The 22,125-nt window shown below is 62.9% G+C and overlaps 2 protein-coding genes across 3 annotated transcripts in view; both read left to right on the forward strand.

Annotated features, from left to right (window-relative positions):
- Positions 1-13,344, forward strand: part of C1H1orf159 (chromosome 1 C1orf159 homolog) — a 29,723-nt gene extending 16,379 nt beyond the window's left edge. Inside the window, 10 exon segments of the mRNA XM_077981664.1 lie at positions 3,650-3,762; positions 4,218-4,311; positions 5,356-5,431; positions 7,888-7,983; positions 8,280-8,345; positions 10,252-10,386; positions 11,616-11,641; positions 11,739-11,970; positions 11,973-12,197; positions 13,102-13,344. Of these exon segments, the coding sequence (XP_077837790.1) occupies positions 4,240-4,311; positions 5,356-5,431; positions 7,888-7,983; positions 8,280-8,345; positions 10,252-10,386; positions 11,616-11,641; positions 11,739-11,970; positions 11,973-12,197; positions 13,102-13,199 (1,026 nt within the window). The 5' untranslated portion in view covers positions 3,650-3,762; positions 4,218-4,239 and the 3' untranslated portion in view covers positions 13,200-13,344.
- A 2,125-nt stretch (positions 13,345-15,469) lies between these two features.
- Positions 15,470-21,968, forward strand: RNF223 (ring finger protein 223). 2 transcript variants are annotated; one of them, XM_077981780.1, is made up of 4 exons: positions 15,471-15,536; positions 15,700-15,803; positions 16,217-18,952; positions 20,359-21,968. In XM_077981780.1, exon 4 carries the CDS (start codon positions 20,368-20,370, stop codon positions 21,115-21,117), a length of 750 nt encoding a protein of 249 aa, XP_077837906.1. In that variant the 5' UTR covers positions 15,471-15,536; positions 15,700-15,803; positions 16,217-18,952; positions 20,359-20,367; the 3' UTR covers positions 21,118-21,968. The 2 variants fall into 2 exon arrangements, with proteins under 2 accessions (XP_002801685.1, XP_077837906.1); XM_002801639.4 differs by lacking the exon at positions 15,700-15,803 and having other exon boundaries at positions 15,470-15,536; positions 18,547-18,952.
- The last annotated feature ends 157 nt before the right edge of the window (positions 21,969-22,125 follow it).

Below are 22,125 nucleotides of genomic sequence, written 5' to 3' on the forward strand. Positions count from 1 at the left end.
AATGAAATCAGAAATTCCATTCCATTTGTAATAACAAAAAGTAAAATACTTAGTAATTACCTTGATAAAAGATACATAAGACCTGTTCACTGAAAACTATAAACACTGCTGAGACACACTGAAGACGACGTGGAGGGATGAAGAGACAGCATGTCCCTGATGAAAAGACTCAATCCTGTTCACACCTCAGCTCTCCCGTCAAAATCGCAGTAGGCTTTTTTGTAGGAATTGAAACAATGAGTCTAAAATAGGAAACACATGTGACCTAGAACTGCCAGAGCAATTAAGGAAAGCAGAGCCGATTTCAAAGTTTCTGTTCGAATTACTGCGTCAGTAATCCAGTCAGCCACGGTATCTCTGAAGAGGAGACACACAGGTGAGTGGAACCGAATAGAAAGCCCAGAAATAGACCTCACATCTGTAGTCCATTGATTTTCAATAAAGATATCAACATAATTCCACATGGAAAGAAGTCTTTTTAGCAACTGTTTATATATAAGGAAAGAAATGACGTTTGACCTGCATTTCACCATACACAAAGGTGACTCAAAATGCGAAAACTAAAACCGTAACACTTCTGGAAGAAAGCAGTAAATCTTAGTGACCGTGAGGTCAAGGCAGAGATTTCTTAGGACACAAAAAACAAGAACCACAAAAGGAAAAATGGATGCATTCAATTTTATTAAAACTTTCATTAAAATTAAAAATGTTTGCACTTCAGAAGATGTCCATAAGAAAATGATAAGACGGGGGCCGGGCGCAGTGGCTCAAGCCTGTAATCCCAGCACTTTGGGAGGCCGAGACGGGTGGATCACGAGGTCAGGAGATCGAGACCATCCTGGCGAACACGGTGAAACCCTGTCTCTACTAAAAAATACAAAAAACTAACCGGGCGAGGTGGCGGGCGCCTGTAGTCCCAGCTACTCGGGAGGCTGAGGCAGGAGAATGGCGTGAACCCGGGAGGCGGAGCTTGCAGTGAGCTGAGATCCGGCCACTGTACTCCAGCCTGGGCGACAGAGTGAGACTCCGTCTCAAAAAAAAAAAAAGAAAATGATAAGACAGGGGCCAGGCACGGTGGCTCACACCTGTAATCCCAGCACTTTGGGAGGCCGAGGCGGGCGGATCACGAGGTCAGCAGATGGGGACCATCCTGGCTAACATGGGGAAACCCCGTCTCTACTAAAAATACAAAAAACTAGCTGGGCATGGTGGCGGGCGCCTGTAGTCCCAGCTACTTGGGAGGCTGAGGCAGAATGACGTAAACCCGGGAGGCGGAGCTTGCAGTGAGCCGAGATTGCGCCACTGCACTCCAGCCCGGGCGACAGAGCGAGACTCCGTCTCAAAAAAGAAAAAAAAATGGTAAGACAAACCACAGGATGGAAGAAAATATTTGCAATACATAAATCTGATGAAGAACATGTGTTTTAGCCGAGCGCGGTGGTGACGCACACCTATAGTCTCAGCTGCTCGGGAGGCTGAGGTAGGAGCATCGCCTGAGCCCCGGAGGTCAAGGCTGCAGTGAGCCACGATGGCGCCACTGCACTCCAGCCTGGGCGACAGAGTGAGGCCCTATCCGCCACCCCACCCCACCCCACCAAAAAAGTGTATGTTACAACTCCACCCGATTAAACAAAATGGGCAGAAGATATGAGCAGACACTTCAGAAAAGAAGATGTATAAGTGGCTAATAAGCACATGGAAAGATGCCATCGTTAGTCTTCGGGGAAATGCAAACAACACAGACTCCCGCATGTGCATGACACCCTGCGTGCACCCGCACTGCCAGTGGGAGGGCAAAGATCCCGCACGTGCATGGCACCCTGTGTGCACCCGCACTGCCAGTGGGAGGGCAAACAGCACAGCCCCTGTGGAAGATGGCTACAGTTTCTCAGAAAGTTAAATGTGCACCTTCCTGTGGGCCAGCCACTCTGCTCCCAAGAGAAATGAAGACAGACGTCCACATGAGGACATGTGCCAGGGCCTCTGCCGCAGCTTCATCCAGTCACCAGGAACTGGGAGCAGCCCAGGCACCCACCGGCAGGCGATGGGTAATGGTGGCGATGTTTGGCCACACGGTGGAAAAATCCTTCGGCTGTGGAAAGGAAGAAAGTGCAGATAAAACAACATGGAAGGATCTGAAGGTCAGTGTGTGCAGCCCCTTTGTATAAGACTCTAGAAGATACGGCTGCAGTCCCGTCAACTCCTGGGCGCTGGGAGCCCAGGCTTTTGGGGGCCGCAGCGAGCGCTGGTAGCTGCGTGGGACCAGGCGCCGTCCCAGTTGTGGTGGCAGCTTCAAGGGGGTGGTCACCCTCACCCGCTTGTGTACTGACATGGATGTGGTTTATTGTATGTAAAGTACACCTCTGTAGAGTTGACTCAATAGCAGATGAAAGTGTTGGTTGAAATCTTGGTCTTCTGGTTGCTGAATCAAAATGATGTTTTGTGACTTAATGTGGTACTCAGGACACCCTTTAACCAGAGAGGGAGCAGAAGGGTCTGTGATGTCTGGAGTTTTCCACCAAGCAGAGGAAGACGGACTCTGCCGGGCAAATGTTAAAGGGACAAAAGGAAAAACAGACTTGATCACACTCTGTGGGTGGGGCGAGCAGCATGTCTGTGACTTTAACACGTTCCATCTGAAGGATTTCACGTCAGAGAGAGGAGGAGCTGAATTAGAGAAAAGCATGCTTTTTTTTTTTTTTTTTTGAGATGGAGTTTGCCTTGCACAGGCTGGAGTGCAGTGGTGCAGTCTCGGTTCACTGCAGCCTCCACCCCTGGGCTCAGGTGATCCTTCCACCTCAGCCTCCTGAGTAGCTGGGACCTCAGGCTCCCGCTACCAGGCCCAACTAATTTTAAACTTTTTGTAAACTTTAACGGGGTCTGGCCGTGTTGCCCAGGCTGGTCTCCAACTCCTGAGTTCAAAAATTCCGACCACCCCCACCTCCCAGAGTCCTCCAGCAGGCTCACACCTAGGCAGCCTGGTCAGTTTGTGAGGCCATGACCTGAATCCAGCATGGAGTGGGGGACAGAGTGGAACATCCCTGTGGCAGGGATTGGGTCTGTGTCCTCCAGGGCCTCAGTCTCCCTGCTGCTCACAGCCCTTGTCCAAGGACCCCTGGCCTAGGCCATCAAGAGGAGCTCCACAGGCCTGGCTTGGCCTCAGCCCCTCTCAGGGTAACTTGCCAGGGAGGCCCCTGAGCCAGTGCAGTGATACCACTTGAGGGTTTGTGCGCCTGGCAGGCGTCTCCTCCCTTTACTTAGGAAGGCAGGGCCATGGCGCCAGGTCCTGTGGCTGGCAAGTGCGGGAGAGAGGGGTTTGTGCGGGAGGACCGGTGCCCACTGCGTGCAGCCTGGGCCACTGAGTTCCGTGCTTGCTCCCTGAGCAAAGGCCAGGCCAAGGGCCTGTATCCCAGGCACTCTCACCCGCAGGAGGCCAGCAGGCCAGCTCGGGGGAAATGCTCGTGGAGACAGCCCTGCCAAGGCCCCCACAGCCCAGGGACGGCCCCTCCAGGACGCTCTGCTCGACAGCCAGGGACCAGCAAGGGTGTAGACAGAGGCCCAGACTGGACCCAGACCCCGCACTGTAGGCCACAGCCCACATGGGTTGCCCTCGAGTGACCACGGTCTCACCTGCTGCCTTCATCTGCAGGACTGGGCCCGGGTCTGCACGGCTCAGCTGAACCCATGAGCTCCCAGAGCTAACCCCTGACCACCAGGGCAGGCAAAGGGCTGATGTCGGTATCCCCCATCCTGGAGGGGCAGGTAAGGCCCCGCCTACACCTCGCCCCACCCGTGCCTCCAAAGGCCCCAAGCCCTCACTCTTTCGTCCCACCTCCATTTGGCCCCGCCCTCTCCATCATGGCCCTGGACCCCTGCCATGGCCCTGCCCCATCTCCATTTGACTCAGCCATCTGCCTCTGCCACAGCCCCACCCACTTCCATTTGGCCCCGCCCTCCTCACCACAGCCCCGCCCATCTCCATTTGGCCCCACCCTCCCTGCCTCAGCCCCAGCCCATCTCCACTTAGCCCCACCCTCCGTGCCACAGCCCCACCCACTTCCATTTGGCCCCGCCCTCCCCACCACAGCCCCGCTCATCTCCATTTGGCTCCGCCCTCCTTGCCTCGGCCCGCCCCGCCAACATCTCTATTTGGCCCCACCCCCGCTGCCCCGGCCCCACCCCATGTCTTTGGCTCTGCGCCCTCCTCACTGTTGCAGGCCTTGCGCATCCGCTCCTGGCATGGCGCTGCGGCACCTCGCCTTCCTGGCTGCCCTTCTGGTGGGAGTTGCGAGCAAGTCCATGGAGAACATGGTAGGTGCCCCCGTCACGTGTCCACGCGGCCTAAGCCAGGGCCTCTGAGGAGGGCGGTGGGCCCTTCCCCTAGGGGTCTAACCCTTCAACCTTTAGGACACTGATGTCCCAGTCCCAGAGGTGCTGACCGGGGCCACTGCTGGGGTCAGAGGGGCCTGTGCCTCGCAGAGGGGAGCCCTGCACTGCCTGCTTGGTGAGCACCTGCTCAGGAATGGTTGGGTCTGGCGGGGCCCCCATGGTGAGGCATCGTGACCCGCACTGGGAGCAGCTCTGCCAGCGGTGATGGCACAGCCCGCCGCACGTTGCTATCCGGGAGTGTAGCTGCAGCGGTTCCCGACTCCCAGTCGGAGTGGTGGGGGGTGGGGACCCCTAGCCAACCTGGCTGGGGCGTTTGAGGGACTGGACCTGGACCTCTCCCTGGCGGTGTGGATTCTCTCCCGTACTCCACGTCACCCCTGGACGCCCTCACCGTTCACTGCATTCAGGTCACGAGCAACAGCACAGCTGTGATCAACACACAAGCTGAGGGCACCCTGAGCCCCCCAGGCCTGTCCAGCCTGCCTGTGGTTAAGGAATGGGCCCTCACACACACCGTAAATGCCAGCACCCAGTGCACCTGTGCAGCACCTGGGCACCCAGGCGTGAATTCGTCCCCTGAAATGCCAGCCAGGCCCAGGCACTTCCTCTGTGGGGTCAGGCTGGAAACCTGTGATGGAGGGGTGTCCAGAGAATTGCAGAGAATGTCGGTGGCACTGCCACGGCCTGCGGGTGCCACCTCGTGGGGGTGGTTTACTCTGTTCCAGGCCCAGCTTTTCCTTGGAGACCGCCCACCCAGGGTCCCACAGGGATGTGCACTGTGGCCATGAGTCCCCTCCTTGCTCCCAGGCCCACAGGGGACAGAGGGCCACCCGAAGCTGACTCCAGAAGAGGCTGGAGCTGTGGATGTCGAGATGTGCTCACACGGCACCCCTCAGCCACTGCTGCTCTGGGTACGAGCCTGCCTGGCAGGTGCGTCCTGGAGTTTCACTTCTGTGTCCCCTCCAGGCCCAGCTGCCCGAGTGCTGTGTGGATGTGGTGGGCGTCAACGCCAGCTGCCCAGGCGCAAGCCTGTGTGGCCCAGGTAAGCGACTTTGTCCCAAACAGATTCCAGACCAGCCACTGAGCCACTGGCGTGTGTGCCGAGGTCCCTCCCCTCGGTGACAAGGACAGTGCTCATCTGCTCTGCGGGGCCAGGGGGAGTGGATGGGACGGCGAGGACTGCGGAGCTTGGGGAAGGACAGCTGAGCCTCCTTCCTGGCGGGCAGCCTTGAGCATTGGCCCAGTGAGGAGACTGGCCCAGCAGAGGGCTGGGAGCAGAGGCAGGAGCTGAGAACAGAAAGGTGCTGGGGGAAGGGTCTGGGGGAGCGGCCCATGAGCTCAGCCATTCTCATGGGGGCAGTGCTGGCTCTAGAGGCCTTTGGCAAAGCCCGAGACATTTTTGCCTGTCCGTGCTCGGGCAGAGGTGCTGCTGGCCCCTGTACGTGGAGTGGGATGCTGCCAGAGGATGCCTGTGTCAGTGCGCCACGGGCAGGCCCTGTTCATTGGAGGTTCTTGGAGGCTGCAGAAGGGACTACCTGGGGGCAGCTGGACGTCGGGAGGTCGAGGCTGGTGGGGGCAGCCAGTGGGAGCAGCCAGGGGAGGGGAGGACAGAGTGAGAAGGTGCACGGGCCTCTCCTTGGCAGCCCTTGGGGTGGTCTCCAGTGGGGCCGTGGTGGACTTGGGGCTGAGATGTCCAGGCTGTCCCTCCAAGGGCCTTGGCACTCTCATCCTGGGGGTCCAGCCCTCCCATGATGGAAGAACCCAGAGGGGCTGCTCCTGGGGACCCAGGGGCCTTGTGAGGAGGGCATGGCCAAGATGGAGGGTGAGGCAGCCAGTGAGGCTGGGCGTGGGGGTCTGAGGCTGGGTGTGGGAGTTGGGGAGGCTGCAGGAAGGCAGTGACATCTGAGGTGCAAGCGGGGTAGGAGGAGGAGGGGGGCACCGCTCTGAGGGAGAACAGAGAGACTGGGAGGAAACTGAGCACCTTGGAGCCCCTCATGCTCTGAGGCTGAAGCCCTGGTGGCCAGGTGGAAACCACCCCACTCACCCCCATGGCAGCAGGAGTGCTGGGGGCTGGCGTCTCCCGTGAGGGATCGTGCACCCCAGGCACTGCGTGGGCGCAGGCAACTATGCAGCAGTCACGGTGCCCATGGAGGGGCCGGGCCAGCGGGTCGTGAGGTCCAAGGGCCGAGGTGGCCCCATGTACGGGCGCAGGGTGGGAACCGTCAGGCGCATGTGGAGAGGGGCCAGGCCTCGGTGTTGGATGCACTTCTCCCTGCGTATGGCCCCGCCATTGGCAGCTCATAGAGAAGTCCGGTCACGTGTCTGCTCGGGGAGGCAGTGGGCACTTCTGGGGACAGCGCAGAGCTGGTGTTGGGCTCCCTGCCGTGGACTCCATTCCTCGGCCTCCGGGGCAAGAGACTCTCAGGTCAGAGTGAGCCTCACTGAGGTCCGCCTGAGCCCTGTGCCAGGAGATGCCGGGAGACAGAGGCTGCCCCAGCGCTGGGAGAACGCGGCTCTGCCCCGGGAGGACTGAGTGGGTGGGCTTCCGTTCTCCCAAGAGGTGCATCCGCGGAGCGGCCCCTGTCACAACCGCGCGGGGCCACCGTGTCGCCACGGCCTGTTCGTATTCAGGTCAGTCTGTGAGGAAGGGTCGAGGCGTGTGGTCCACCCATGGCCCACACCAGCATCAGCACTGTAGTCAGCATCCAGCGTGTGTCTGCTCAGCTCTGGGCTAAGTGTTGGAGATACTTAGAAAGTCGAGGGGTAAGAGTCAAGTCCTGTCCTTAAAGGCACCCTGGCCGGTGGGCAGAAATGAGGCTTCGGGGCAGCATCGGCCTGGGGTGGGAATGAGGCTTGGTTTTGCAGGATCCCCCAGGAGAGACCCCGGGGAGGGCGCCAGGGTGTGGAGGTGACAGACAGACTGAGGGTCAGGATCAGCTTGGGGCAGGAGGCTGTGCTGCTGGGGGTGGGCCCGTCCTGCCTGGGCCGCTAGAGGGAACACGGCATTCGAGGCAGCGGCTCCAGGCATTGCAGGTGGGGGTCCTGGGGAGGCCGTGGGGGGGTCCTGGGGAGGTTGTGGGGGGTCCTGGGGGAGGCCGTGGGGGGTCCTGGGGGAGGCCATGGGGCAGGCGTTGCAGTGGGGGTTCTTGAAGAGTCTGTGGGGCGAGGGCTGGGTGGTGGAAGCTGGGCCCAGCCTCCAGTCCTTCAGAGCACAAGCCCCCGCCACAGGCCTGTTAATTCTGGATGCTGCCGCCTACCACTTTCTGGAGCGCGCAGTGTGGAGTGCTCAGGGCCAGGGTGCTCTGTGTGGAGCGCACAGTGTGGAGTGCTCAGGGCCCTACCACGCTCCCTGGGGGTGTCCTTGTCTACCGCCCGCCCACCCTCCAGAACACGTTCGTGTTAGTGTCCGGAGTGGAAGTTACCAGAGAATCATTCCCGAGAGACCGAGCTGGTGTGGATTTCGCGTTGGCTGACATGCCTGTTCTCTGCCCCACACAGGCTGCTACAGGCACTGGAATGCGGACGGGAGCGCCAGCTGTGTCCGCTGCGGGAACGGAACCCTCCCAGCCTACAATGGCTCCGAGTGTAGAAGCTGTAGGTCTGCCCGGCTGCCCCGGCTTCCTTCTCACAGCTCCAGCTGTGGGAGAAACTGTGGGAGTTGCTGTCTGTGTCCCCACCTTGCCCCAGAGCCACTGTCCACTGGGGGAACAGCCGCAGGACCCCCTCTTCTCGAGTCCTCTGGCCCATTTGGGACAGCTCTGTGGTGAGGGCTGCTCCACCCCCTCAGCCCCTTGCCTTCGTATTTCCGGCCTGAGATCCCCTCAGGGTGCTTGTGGGTGTCCCTGTGGGCTGCATGCTCACAGGCTTCCCACGGCTCTGCTCTCCTACAGTCGCTGGCCGGGGTGCGCCATTCCCCATGAACAGAAGCTCAGGGACCCCCGGGCGACCACATCCCGGTAAGTCTCAGCAGGCCATGGCCACCTCTGCCAGTGTCCTGGGGACTGGGGCTGTCAGAGCCAGTGCAGACCCTGACCACTGACGCGGCCACAGCAGGCTCAGGGTCTGCAAAACAGGACCAGAGGAGAGTGCGGCAGCCCCTGCAACTTGGGGTCAGCTGAAGTGGGTGGGGATGTGGGAACGTCACCAGGGCTCCACCACATCTCCAAAGGGCCGTAGTTAGGGGAAGCCATCACAGCCACACCGCACCCTCTCGGGGTCACGCGGCTCACAGCCACACGCTCTCAGGTTCACACTCACAGCTCACGGCCACACGGCACCCTCTCAGGTTCACACGGCCACACCACACGCTCTCAGGTTCACACTCATGGCTCACGGCCGCACCACACACGCTCAGGTTCACACTCACAGCTCACGGCCACACCGCACCCTCTCAGGTTCACACGGCCGCACCACACACGCTCAGGTTCACACTCACAGCTCATGGACACACCACATGCTCTCAGGTTCACACTCACGGCCACACCACATGCTCTCAGGCTCACACTCATGACTCACAGCCACACCGCACACTCTCAGGTTCACACTCACGGCTCACGGCCACACCACACACGCTCAGGTTCACGCTCACGGCTCATGGACACACCACATGCTCTCAGGCTCACACGGCCACACCACACACAGTCTCAGGGGCACGCTCACAGCTTGGTCCTGCCTCTGCCTCGCCCCAAACCCACTCCAGCCTGCGGTCACAGTCCCAGGAACCAGGAGGAGCAGGTGCTCTGAGGTCTCTGCTAACCATGCCTAGCAACTCTTCCAGGGTTTGTGGCCCCAGGAGACGCAGACAAGCAGGCTGGACAGGAATAGCTGCCACACTGCCTGGGCCTGGGGCCACCAACACCTGATCCTCAGGAGGACACAGGGCCCGTCTCCCAGACGGACTCGTCTCCTGGGCCTCTGAACCCACCTGAGATGTGGGTGTGGCTTGCAGACCCTCATCCTTCAGCAGAGAAGGACGTGCTGGACCTGGGGCCGGGGCTGAGGGCTGTGTTCTGAGACGGCAAAACCCTCATGTCTTTAGAGCATGAGACCCGGGCCCTGAGCTGGCCTGGGTCCATTGCTGACCTGAGTGGCGTGCTTTAGGGTAGGGTTGGCCTAGATGGGCTCCTGGCCTCCTGTGGCTCTGTGCTGGGGTCGGAAGGAGCAAGGCCCCCAAGCATGGCAAACACGCCTGTGTCTCCGGGTTGGGAAGTCCCCCCCCAGCATCTCAGAGCACACCCAGCAGCCATCGCCAACTTTCCTGAGCCCCAGGCCAGCAGCCCCGGCCTGTCCTGGCCCAGGCAGGTGGAGGTGAGTGGGGAGGTCCTGGCCCAGGCAGGTGGAGGTGAGTGGGGAGGTCCTGGCCCAGGCAGGTGGAGGTGAGTGGGGAGGTCCTGGCCCAGGCAGGTGGAGGTGAGTGGGGAGCAGGAGCACCTGCTGCCAGCTTGAGCCTCTGCCCTGTGTGGAGGCCCCAGGGCCTGTGCTGACTCCCGAGGAAGGAACAAGGCTGAGAATCCCCTGGTCCCCCGGCTTTCAGGGGCAACTGGAATCGGAGAGGCGTTTCTGCAGAGCCTGGCCAGGGCCAGATCCTGTAACGCTCCCAACATCTGAGCTCCTGCGAGAAGCCGAGGCCGGGGCAGGTGGTCACTTTCCCAGACCCTGCAGCCAGATGTCCAGGCATGGCTGAGCCTGCAGGGATGACCCAAGGCCAAGTGCAGAGCCCTCGGCACCCACAGCCGGTCCGTGAGACTCAGGCGTGTTCAGGGAGCAGAGTCTGCCGTGCGCTGGTGGCTCTGGGGGCCAGGCGAGGAGGCAAGAAGCCAGGGCCGCCGTCCTTCCTGCCCGCTCAGCGGTGTCTGTCTGCAGGGGCTCCGCGCGTGGCTGCCTCCCTCTTCCTGGGCACCTTCTTCATCAGCTCCGGACTCATCCTCTCTGTAGCTGGGTTCTTCTACCTCAAGCGCTCCAGTAAACTCCCCAGGGTCTTCTACAGAAGAAGCAAAGGTATCTCCTGGACCAGCGCGTGCCCCACAGGAGACCACAGGCAGGCGGGACCCAGCTGTGGGGATGGGATGCCCCAGGGTCTGCCACGTGGCTTTTGGGTCCCGTGAGAAGAGCCGTCACTTCCTGGAAACGGCTGTGTGTGGATTTGATGGTCGAAGCACCAAGGGGCCTTCCTCGTGCCCAGAGCCTCCGCTGGAACCCTCTTCCGGCAGAGGCGGCTCCCGGGGCCCTCAGGGCATGACGAGGGGCGAGTGGAGCGGGGCCAGGTGGCTCTCGGCAGCTTGGACTTGCCGGGACTCCTCTGGCAGCCACGGCCCCTCCCTCCCCTCTCCTGGGGTCAGGGCCGGCCAGGCTGGTGCAGGGCCCACACCCCAGGCTACACCATGCTGTACCCATGGTCACCCCAGGCCTGGGCACTGACCCCTCCCACTGAGAGACCTTGTGGTGCCTGTGGTGGCTTCAGGTGGGGGCGAGTTCTGAGCAGGGTCCATGGTGCCCTCATTGTCCAGGCCGGCCCTTGCGGGGTCCCTGCCAGGCAGATGGTCCAGCCGGCAGATCGGACCCCGAGGTGAGCACTTGGCCAGACTGTCATAGCCGAGCTGGGGCCTCCTCCCAGGTCTCTGGGCAGCCCCACCTGGCTGCTGTGAGACCCCGTCCACCCCTCTCAACCTCTCTTGGGGTCCCAGGGCTCAGCCTCCAGTCAGGAGCCCGCTGCCAGGGGCTGCTGCACAGCCAGGCACCGAGAGGCCCCGGCCTGCTCAGCGTCTCTGCCTGTGGGCATCCTCGGAGCAGGGCAGGGCTCAGGGCTTGGTCAGCCCTGGTGGCCACGGGACAAGGAGAAGCCAGGTTGACCACGATGCCACGGCACTGCCACCGTGGGGGCACCATGGAGGCAGAAGCCCATGGCCCTGGGGCTCCTCCTGGGAGGGTGGGAGGGCAGCCCTTCCCCTGGGACCCTGGAGCCTAGGGAAGCGCTTCTCATGAGGGTGACTCGTCCCCTCTGCTGAGGCGGGAAGGTGGGTCTGGGGACAGGGGACTCGCCTGGGGTGCTAGGGAGGCCCCCGCACCCCTGAGTTCCCTGGAGGAATGTGGCACCGCGGGGAGAGGTGGGGTGAGACCAGCCTGACCCCACAGCCCCGGGGGCCTCTGCTGCTCCGCGGACTCCGCACTGGGCTGATGCTGAGGCAGCTCCTCGGCTCCAGGATGACTGTCTGCTTTCTTCCCCACAGCCCCAGCCCTGCAGCCTGGCGAAGCCGTAAGTAACCCGTGTCATCTGGGCTGAGCGTCCCCGGCCGCGTGTGTCTGTGCCGGGCCATCCCAAGTCCTCACTCTGCCTTTCTCTCCTTTTCAAGGCTGCAATGATCCCCCCGCCACAGTCCTCAGGTAACAGCAGCATCTTCCCGTGGGGTTTCCCATCTCTAGGCCAGACCCAGGGTGCTCGTGGGTGTGTCCCCAAACAAACGGGTTTGCCTGGCTCTGGATCTCGGCCGCCCCTGCCCAGGTCCCCAGAGAGACCCACGAGGCTGGGCCAGGGCCGGATTTGGCTGGCACCCCCTGCTCCGGATCTCAGCCAGATCTGGCCAACACACCCTGTCCGCCCCCTTTGATCCCCAGGACTTCCATGCCCTTTCCTGTTCCTGAGACGTGGGGTCTGCAGGAAAGGAGGACCCACCACAGGGCAGACCCCCAGTGCCTGCCCCTCCTTCAAGTCCAGCTCCGCCCAAGGACGGACGCAGCCGGCCTCCGCCAGGCCCTCCTGAGCAGCCGTCGCTTCAGTGGCGCTGGGTCCGGTGGACCCAAGGGTCAGCCTGGTTAGGACCCGTTTTATAGGCGGGGCCACAGACACAGAGGCTGAGTGACTGGCCCACAGCCACAAGCTCTAAGGCCATGAGCAGGGCTCCCCCAGCCTCCGTCCGCTGTGCAGGGGTCTCTCATGGGGGCAGGTGACAGTGCCTTAGGGGACAGACAGTTCTCCATCCATCCTGCCCCGTCCCTAAAGCAGCTGTGTCCGCAAGGGCCCAGCAGACCACAGGGTGCCCAAGTGCCCCGGGCCTGCCAGCTTCAACAGCAGACCTTTAATCTGACTGTCCTAGAGTTCAGAGTCCAAAACCAAGGGGCAGGCGAGGCCACATGCTTCCCGAGGCTCCAGGGGAGGACCCTGCCTGCCTCCCCAGCCCCTGCCCGCTCAGGCATCTGGCCGCGTTGCCCGTCTCTGCCCCCCCGGTCCCACGGTGTGTCCCCCGCCTCTGCATCTTCTCTCTCCGCCTCCCTCTCAGGTGGGCACTGGCCATTGATTCAGGGCCTGCCCCAGGAACCCTGGGCGATCACGCCTGAGACCCTGACGTTAATCCCTTGCAAAGCCCCTTCTAAATAGGGTCACATTTGAGGTCTCGGGGCTGGGGCCTGCTTGTCGCCCCGAGGTACATGGTGCTCTGTGACCCACATCTTTGTCTTCAGGGATAGCCTGGCCCTCGTCCCGGCCCCGGGGCCCAGGGTGTGAACGAGAGGATGCAGCGGCGCAGGAGGAAGCCGGCCCTTTGAGCTCTGAGGGCACCTTCGGGGCAGGGGGCATCTGGGTTCCCATCTGGTCAGCGTAAACAGCCCCGGGCGCCTGTGCCATGCCCGCTCCCGAGAGCCTCCAGTAGGGGCTGAGGCCTGCACTGTCCCTGCTGTCCAGGTCCCACTCTGACCCTGCCTGTCTCTGACCCATTTCAGTACGGAAGCCGCGCTACGTCAGGCGGGAGCGGCCCCTGGACAGGGCCATGGACCCCGCTGCCTTCTCCTCGGCGGAGGCCCGTATCAGCAACGTCTGACCTGGAGGCCGAGACCACGCCATGCGCTTGGCAGCAGGGACCCGGAGGCTGACCCCTTGGCGGGAGCCCGGCACAAAGGGTTGGCATCGCCCAGCGCCTGGGACAGGCCTGGGCACAGCCCTGGCTCTGAGTCCCTCTGTCTCCCAGCGACAGACACCGAGGGGTCCCGGGCCGCCTGAGGCTCCTTCACACCACAGCGGTCGGCTTTATGGGACCAGGAGCAGGCATCCGTGAGACCTCAGAGCATCAGATCGAGGCCCTGGGGGGTCTGGGCCCCCCAGGAAACATGATGAGGCCCCAGCACCTGCAGCCGAGATGCAGGCCTGGCTCAGGCAGCCAAAGCTGGTGTGATCTACGGGGCAGGCACCGCTCTGCCTAGAAAAGCCAGGGGTTCTGCTGCGATGCCCTCCGGAGCCCACGATGGGCAGGACTCCTCCAGCACCACCGCACCAAGACCCCTGAGAACAGTGAGGCCTGTCCTCGTGCCATTGCAGCCGATGCCGGGCCAGTGGGGAGGACGCAGCCTGGGAACCAGCTGCCTGAGACTGGGGCGCCTCTGGGCCGTCCTCCCGTGTGGCAGAGACCCCAAGCACACGGCCACCCATTTCCGGGGATGCAGGATGCTTCCTCTTCATCTCTTTCTGTATCGAAGCAGAAATTCGTGTGCGGGAAAGTCCTCCAGAGCTCTGCAGCCCCGCTCGGACCCCCTGGGCCCCCGGGCCTGGACCCCGTGCCTGGACCCCCTGCCTGGGCCCCGGGCCCGGCTGATCCCTGCCCATGTGGGGCAGCCCACATCTAACCCCCACAAGTCACCGCCTCGCTGGACCTGCCAGGCGGCCCTGGCGCTGTCTGAGTCCCGGGGTCCCTCTGGGGTTCCTGGGAGAAAGGCGCGTTTGTGGCCGCCCCCTGCACGCCAGGCTCGGGCTCCACTGTGGTCTCAGATGCACTGTCTGCTTTAGCATCGGGCCCCCATCTGAGGGGCGGCCTGGCCTTCGGGGCCCCACGCTCCTCTGTGAAGTCCCCTGTGGGTGTCGCCATGGTCCCCGGACCTGGGCCAGCGGGAACGTGGGGGCGCTGGTGCTGATATAAAGTCAGCGTTCCGAGCTGCCCTCTCCCGTAGCATCCTCTGTTCTCTAAGTGCAGGTCGGGGAGCAAAGCCCCCGCCAGGCTGGCCCACGCACTCACCACCGTGTGCTGGAGGCCAGGAGGCGGGACGGGGGTGGAGGAGAGTTGAGCCCCCACCTGCTGCCTGGTTGGGGCCCTGAGAGCTACGAGCACAGGGTGCCCCCACCCCCCGCACCCGCACATTTTCTGCCACAGGCCTATTCCCTGAAAACAACCTGTGCAGGTGGGACCTGCGGCCCCCGACCCCCCAGCTCGGACCTGAGGTGGGACAGAGTGCGGACGTGCGTTTCCATGGGCCGGGCCGGGCTGCATGGGGCTGTGGACACGGGCCCGGGAGGGCTGCCGGGGGCCATTAGGGGCAACAGTGGGGGCGTGTTTGCTGACGGTGGTGGGCCTGGCCAGAGAGGGCTGAGCTGGGGCAGGACAGGCCTTGAGGGGCAGAGGGCCTGGGCATCAGGACGCCAGAGCGCTGCCCCTGTTCGTAACTGTGCCCCCACCCAGGCAGAAACGTCCCCTGCCTGGAGGGCTGTGTCTTTAGACACCTGCCTCCCTGTCCCTGAAACCCCCAGCCTGAGGTTTGCAGCCAGGGAGCACCTGGGGGAGCATCGGCTCTGCCCTGGGCCCTGGCCCAAGAAGTGTCCTGGGGCTGGGGGGGTCACCTGGTCCTAGGGAGAAAGGGAGAGACTGGACAGCCCAAGGCTACTCTGAGCCCAGCACTGGCAGCCTCACCTGATGGAGAGCGGGGTGAAGGGAAGGAGCCAGACTGAGAGGAGTGGGGTGGAGGGAAGGAGACAGGGACGGAGGTGGGGATGGAGGGAAGGAGACAGACCAAGAGTGGGGTGGAGGAAAGGAGCCGGACTGAGAGCGGGGTGGAAGGAAGGAGCCGGATGGAGAGCGAGGTGAAGGGAAGGAGCGGGACCTAGGGGAGCAGGGTGGAGGGAAGGAGACAGGGATGGAGGTGGGGATGGAGGGAAGGAGCCGGACCGAGAGTGGGGTGGAGGGAAGGAGCGGGACCGAGAGGAGTGGGGTGGAGGGAAGGAGCCGGACCGAGGACCCAGAGCTGGGTAGAGGGAAGGAGCCAGACTGAGAGGAGCGGGGTGGAGGGAAGGAGTCCACGCCCCGCTGGAAACTCCACTCCTGCATTTGCACCAGGCTGGGCGTCTGGTTTGGAGGATAAAATCAGAAACAGGCACGGACAGCAGGTTCAGCCAGGTAGGCTCTGGAGGCCGGGCCAGACACAGGCACCGTCCCAGCCCACCCTCTGAGTAGCCCCCCAGGTCCCATCTCTCAATTCTGGGTCCCCTTCCTCTCTCCCACCCAGTGGCCCAAACCAAAACCCCAGGGTCCTCCTGCCACCTCCGTATATCCCCCTCAGCTGGCTCCCTGCGTCCCCCACCTGCGCACTTGTGATTGGCCCCTGGTGGGCAGCACGCGGTCAGCCAGGACCTGTGGCAGCGAGGGACGCACCCTCCTCACTAGGTATGGGAGGGACTTACTGGCTGGGCCTAGGGTTGGCCCAGCACGTCCCAGAGCCCTACTCCCCGACACCAGCCTCCCCTCTGCACATCTGGGCCCCTAGGAAAGAAGTCCAGCCCCAGAACCAACAGAGCTGCTGCATTTGAGCCAATGGCCCAGCATGGGGCAGGGTGGGGTGGGGCGAGGCTGGGGGGGCCCCAGAGCAGCCCAGGCCCGAAAGGCCCCTCCCCACGCCGGCCACACTGCATCCCAAGGCCTGGCAGTGCTGGGTCTGACCTGTAATCCAGGGGCCTGGAGGGGAAGGAGTCCCTGAGAGGGTGTGAGGAGACCGAAAGTGAAGGAGGTGAGGGGTCGGGCACTTACGCCAGCATGCAGGCCTCAAGCATGCACACGTGTGATCACACACACGCCCACAGGCTCACCCAGCTGCCTGCCCACTGGCTGCGATGGAGGGGACCAGGCGGGCCCACCCCATGCCCTGGACACGGCCAGCCAAGCTGCTCCGCTGCCATCCCGAGCCCCCCGAGAGCCCAGCACCCCGACCCCGGCCTGGTCTGAGCTGGGAGAGGTGGAGCTGCTGGCTCCTCTCCTACACGGGGAGGCCTGGCCTGGCCTGGCCCCGAGACCACACATTCCTCCGGCCTTCCCTCACCTTCGCCGCCAGCACGAGTGTCAGCCGGGAGCCCAGAGTGACCTCAGTGCCCAGATATTCCCAGGAGCTGTCGGGAGGACGTTCCCAGAGCTTCAGGGGCCCGGGCGCTTCCTGGAGGCGGCATGTGACCCGAGTCACAGCCCTCAGGAAGCAGGAGCCTCCAGTGAGCGCTTTCCGGGCTGGGCCTCGCAGTGGCTCCCCACACGGAGTCCCCATAGCCTCCGCCACCCTGGACCCCTCACAGAGCTCCGATCCCTCCCCAACTCTGAGCATCCACTCCTCCCTCTCTGAACCCCCAGCCCTCGCCCCACTGTCCGAGCATTCACCCCTCCCTGTCTGAGCTCCGACCCCCTGCTGAGCCCCCCAGCCCCCCACTGAGAGTCCTCATGGAACTGGCAGGGGTCCCGCCCTTCCTGAGCCCAAGCCCCATCATCCTCCTCCTCCACGGGGCATTGCCCGGCCTCTGCAGTCTTGATTCCCACTTCCCAGCATCCCTTGGGCTCCAGGATGCTCACGGCAGCACTGGGGGAGCCTCTGGGTCCTCACTGAGGGGTCAGCGGGCACCTGCGGGGGAGTTGCCTGAGGGCAGCCTGTGGGGTGGCCTGGCCAGCTCTCCCACTAGGGTGGGCCCCTCACTCCCAGCCCCACCCAGTGTGACACCCCCCAGGCTGGTGTGTGCGGTCCCAGCTCAGGTCCAGCCCAGGCCTCACGGCGGGGATGGGGCTGTGGCACCCAGGTCAGACCTGCCCTTGCATGAGGTCCACTGGGCTGGGGGAGAGACGCCTCAGTGAGGTGGGGAGCCAGCAGCTGGACAGCCTGGGGGTGCAGCTCTATACCAGGCCCTCGGGCAAGCAGCAGAGTGTGCAGGGGGGTGGGGGCAGCCCATGCCACTGGCTGCTCCTCTGGGCCTCTCACACCCTCCATCCCAGCCCCCCGGCTCTCATCAGCTCCAGCCCTGGTCTTTGCACAGACCAGTTCTGTAGTCTGTTGGGGCATGTGGACCCGGCATGTGTGTGAGAGCATGTGAACACAGCATGTGTGTGAATGTGTGGACATGGCATGTGAGAGCATCTGGACATGGCATGTGAGAGCATGTGAACATGGCATGTGCGAGAGCGTGTGGACACAGCACGTGTGTGAATGTGTGGACACAGCATGTGTGGACACAGCATGTGTGAGCATCTGAACATGGCATGTGAATGTGGACAGCACATGTGTGAGAACGTGTGGACACAGCATGTGAGCATCTGGACATGGCACAAGTGTGAGCGTGTGGACACGGCACGTGTGTGACAGCATGTGGATATGGCGTGGTGAGTGGACATGGCACGTGTGATAGCATGTGGACGTGTGTGTGAGAGTATGTGGACACAGCATGTGTGAGGGTCTGGACATGGCACATGTGTGAGAGCATGTGGACATGGCATGTGTGTCTGTACATGGCATGTGTGTGAGAGAGTGTGGACACGGCAACTGTGAGAGCGTGTAGACGCATGAGAGCATGTGGACATGGCATATGTGAGCGTCGACATGGCATGTGTGTGAGAACGTGTGGACATGGCACGTGCGGGAGTGTGTGGACACAGCACGTGTGAGAGCGTGTGGACATGGCATGTGTGATTGGACACAGCGTGAGATCATGTGGACACGGCACATGTGTGAGCATGTGGACACGGGATGAGTTGTGTGGACACGAGGGGCATGTGTGTGACAGCGTGTGGACACACAGCCCATGTGTGAGAACAACTACGTTTGTGTGTGGATGAGGCAGGTGAGCACATGGGTGGGTATGGGCAGGGAAGTGGCAAGAATGGGCTGTGAGGTGAGGCAGCCATGAGCAAAGGGCAGGGGCAGGCTGGGCATAGGTTGTGGGGGGCTCAGGGGAGGGCCCTGCTGGGAGCCCACCCAGGAGCTCGGGGGCCACAGGGACCTGGAACCCGGTGGAGCGGCTTCCAGCGGTTGCTCCAGCCTCCTGGGGCTATAGGGAGACAGGGCTTGGTCCAAGCACACACCCCAACCCAGACCCGCCCAGACAGCAGCGAATGTGCTGACCCCCACCTGGCTCCGACCCTCACCCCACTCCCTGCCCTCCAGCTGCCTGGCCTGCCAAGGAGAGGATGAAGCCAGCCAATCCCTGAGGCTTGTGGCCACACCCTGGGCCAGCACGACCCACAGGGTATAAATAGACCTGCTTGGGAGCCCACACCCGGCAACTCACACCTGCCTCAGACCAGAGCTCTGCGCAGGCGAGGGCACACACGTTCCCTGTGTCCCCACCTGTCTTGGACGCAGCAGAAGCCACACCTGCCAGACCAGTGCCACCGGGACAGCTACTGGTGATTGGCCCCAGGAGGGATACCTGCCAGGTGAAGCACAGGCCGGGCTGGGCCCGGAGACAAGGAAGCAAACTCTGCCAGGGCAGGACAGCCCAGGGCCTTGGAGCCCAGCCGTGGCCAGTGAGGAGGACCATGCCCAGGACCCGCTGACCCCCGGCCACCAGGTAAGGCCAGCTCAGCCTGTGTTCACCCCTCACCTGCACAGGCTCAGGGTGGGGCACCATCGTGGAGGGGTGGGGCCTGGTGCCAAGGAACCGGTTCTGTGGGGTGCACAAGCCACAGAGCACAGTCCCCAGGTCCCAGTGCCTGGGGCACTCACGGCCTCACCGTGATGGTGCGTGACTCAGATGGTCACAGTGGCCTGTGTCATCCTGCCAGCCTGTCTGGGACTCACTGGCAAGTCATTGGCGGGCCAGGGCAGTGCCAGGAGTCACTTCTGGGGCATCCTCCTGGGCCCCAAGGAGATGCACAGCCAGGCCCTTGAGGCTCACTCTCACCCTTGCCCACTTCCCTCCAGCTGGGACCCCTGCAGGGGATCCTGGGTGCAGGGGAGGGGCGGGAGGTGGAGCCGGGTCCCAGGTCAGCTGAGATGCCCACCTGAGCCACACCCAGGGGCAGAGCAGCGTCCCCCCAGTGTCTGTCCCCCAGGGCCCCTGCCATGAAGTGGGAGTGGGTCAGGGAGAAGAAACACCCACTCAGTGGGCGGCTGAGGGTGCCCTGACCATCACCTGACCATCAGGCAGTGGGCCCAGAGGGAATGGCTGGGCTTATCCAAGTCCCAGTCCTCCGCCGTGCACATCAGACCCTCAGCAGCCAGACAAGCTGGCCCTGCAGGCCCCAGGTTGTGCCTGACACTCACCTTCCTTGGGCACTGATCCCTGTCCCTGTCGTCCCGAAGCCCCCCGGGGCTCAGCCCGGTCCCCAGACCCAGAGACCCCCACACGCCACCCTCATATAGCTGCCTGCAAATCGGGCCTGCACCGCCCAAGCCAGGCACCCATCCTGGGATCCGAATTCAAACTCACTTCACTTGACTTGGAGCCCCTGGCCTGCCTGAGAGCCATATCCTCCAGGGTCCAGGGCCTGCTGGCTCCCTTGGGGTGGCCCTGGCTGAGTCACCCATGCTCTGGGCAGCCTTTTCCACACTGTGAGTCCCCTGACGTGGGCCCAGCCTTGCAGAGCCCTGACATAAACAGTGACCACTGTGGCTATCGTCATCCTCACCATTATTTCTGCCCAGGCAGAATATTGTCGGCCAGCCAGGTGAGGCAGGGCCGACAGGAGGTGTCTGCCGAGCAGTCGGCGAGACCCCCGTGCACACGGCCTGCATTCCTGGAGCCGGCCTGGGGTCCCGTGGGAGGCTCACCCGGTGCAGCCGTGTGATGGGGCGGAGAGGGCAGGATTGCACGTGGGGCAGAATGACCTCCGGGGCACCGAAGGAACTTTCTGGAGTGGCGCACAGGGAACAGAGCCCTTCCCTGGGATCTCTGGGCAAGAGAGGGGAGGGGGAGGTAAAAGACCACCAGAAAGGGGCGGCCTGTGGTTGCTCAGCACGGTCCCTGTCCCACAGCTCCGAGACATGTCGTCCGGCCAGCAGGTGTGGCACACGGCCGTGCCCCCCCATCGCCGGAGCAGCTCCACAGCCTCGATGCCCAGGTCCCCCAGCTCGGCTGGCAGCCCCAGGTCCCCTGGCACCCCTGGCTCGGAGAAGGTGGCCTCCCCCCTGGAGTGCTCCATCTGCTTCTCAGGCTATGACAACATCTTCAAGACGCCCAAGGAGCTCTCCTGCACCCACGTCTTCTGCCTGGAGTGCCTGGCCCGGCTGGCGGCTGCTCAGCCTGTGGGCCGCCCCGGCGGTGAGGCTGTACCTTGCCCCTTCTGCAGGCAGCCCACGACCGTGCCGCCTGCCGGAGCTCCCGCACTGCGCACCAGCCGCCAGTTGCAGGCCCGGATGCCAGCGCATTTGCGGCGCGAGGAGCCCGTGTGGCTGGAGGGCACCAAGCTGTGCTGCCAACCACTGCCCACCACACCTGGCCACAAGCCCAGCTTTGTATGTGTGGACGTGGGTTTGAGCAAGCCTGCCGAGCCGCCCGCACCCGCCCAGGACCCTGCCCCCCGCCGGGGCCGCCTGGCCCGCTGCTGGATGCGCTGCAGGGACTGGAGGCGCATGGCACTGGTCTCTGCCCTGCTGCTGGTGCTCTTCTGCGTGGCACTCTGGCCGGTGCAGTGCGCGATCAAGACTGGGAACCTGCGCTGCCTGCCGCTGCCCCCCCGGCCCCCGGCCCCCACCACAGCCGCCTCCCCCCGCGGGCCTCTGACTGACAACTAGGGCCACCGGCCTTTGCACAGGTCAGCCGCCCTCACCCAGCTCCACGGGTGGGTCCCCCACTGGGGGGCTCAAGGGCGCAGCAGCCACTGGAAGTCGATCCCTGAGGATGCAAAAGGAGCCTGGCGTCTCTGAAGACTCCTTCTGGGCCCCACCAAGACCAGGCTCCATTTAGCTTGTCCACCCCTCACTCTGCAGGCTGGGTCCTGACGGGGTGGACAAGAGGGTCCCCAAAGCCTCCGGGAACCACAGGTTCACCGGGCGCGGTGGCTCATGCCTGTCATCTCAGCACTTTGGGAGGCTGAGGCGGGAGGATCACTTGAGGTCGGGAGTTCAACACCAGCCTGGCCAACGTGGTGAAACCCTGTCTCTACTAAAAATACAAAAATTAGCTGGGTGTTGTGGCAGGCGTCTCTTAGCTACTCGGGAGGCTAAGGCAGGAGAATTGCTTGAACCCAGGAGGTGGAGGTTGTAGTGAGCCAAGATTGCACCACTGCATCCAGCCTGGGTGAAACAGCGGGACCCTATCTCAAATTGAAAAAAACAAAAACAAAAATAAAAAACCAGGCTCCTACAGGAAGCGCCCAGGAGAGAAGCTGGTCAGCGCTCCTGCCACCTACACACAGTGTGACTTGCCTGCCAGGGAAGCCCCTTGCCAAGAAGGAAGGGGCCTTGCCATGCTTCGACTCATGCCGACATGTCCCCCTCAGGGCTGGCCCCACCGTTGGGTGGGGATGCCAGTCTTGCCCTCTGACTGTGGGGAGAGAGTGGAGGCAGGGCAGCCCCCCAGTGCAAGGTAACCGCAGAAACCTCCAGCTGCCCTTGTACATTTTAAAATAAATTATTTGTATCCATCTTTGGTAAGAGGGCCTCACCTTGGGTGCGCCTGCTGCAGCCTCAACCCAGATGATACCCTGACAGGATTAGACTCCTGGCAGACACTGGGACAGGTGGGCCCAAGGTTTCAGGGGGTCCAACTCCCAGCCCCTCTGGCTACGGACAGGCTGGGGG

This window comes from Macaca mulatta, chromosome 1, assembly GCF_049350105.2.
Source record: "Macaca mulatta isolate MMU2019108-1 chromosome 1, T2T-MMU8v2.0, whole genome shotgun sequence".
Lineage (NCBI taxonomy): Eukaryota > Metazoa > Chordata > Mammalia > Primates > Cercopithecidae > Macaca > Macaca mulatta.

Bases quoted from the DNA above. Each gene is read 5' to 3' on its own strand.
- RNF223 (XM_002801639.4), top strand. From the start codon at position 20,368: ATGTCGTCCGGCCAGCAGGTGTGGCACACGGCCGTGCCCCCCCATCGC.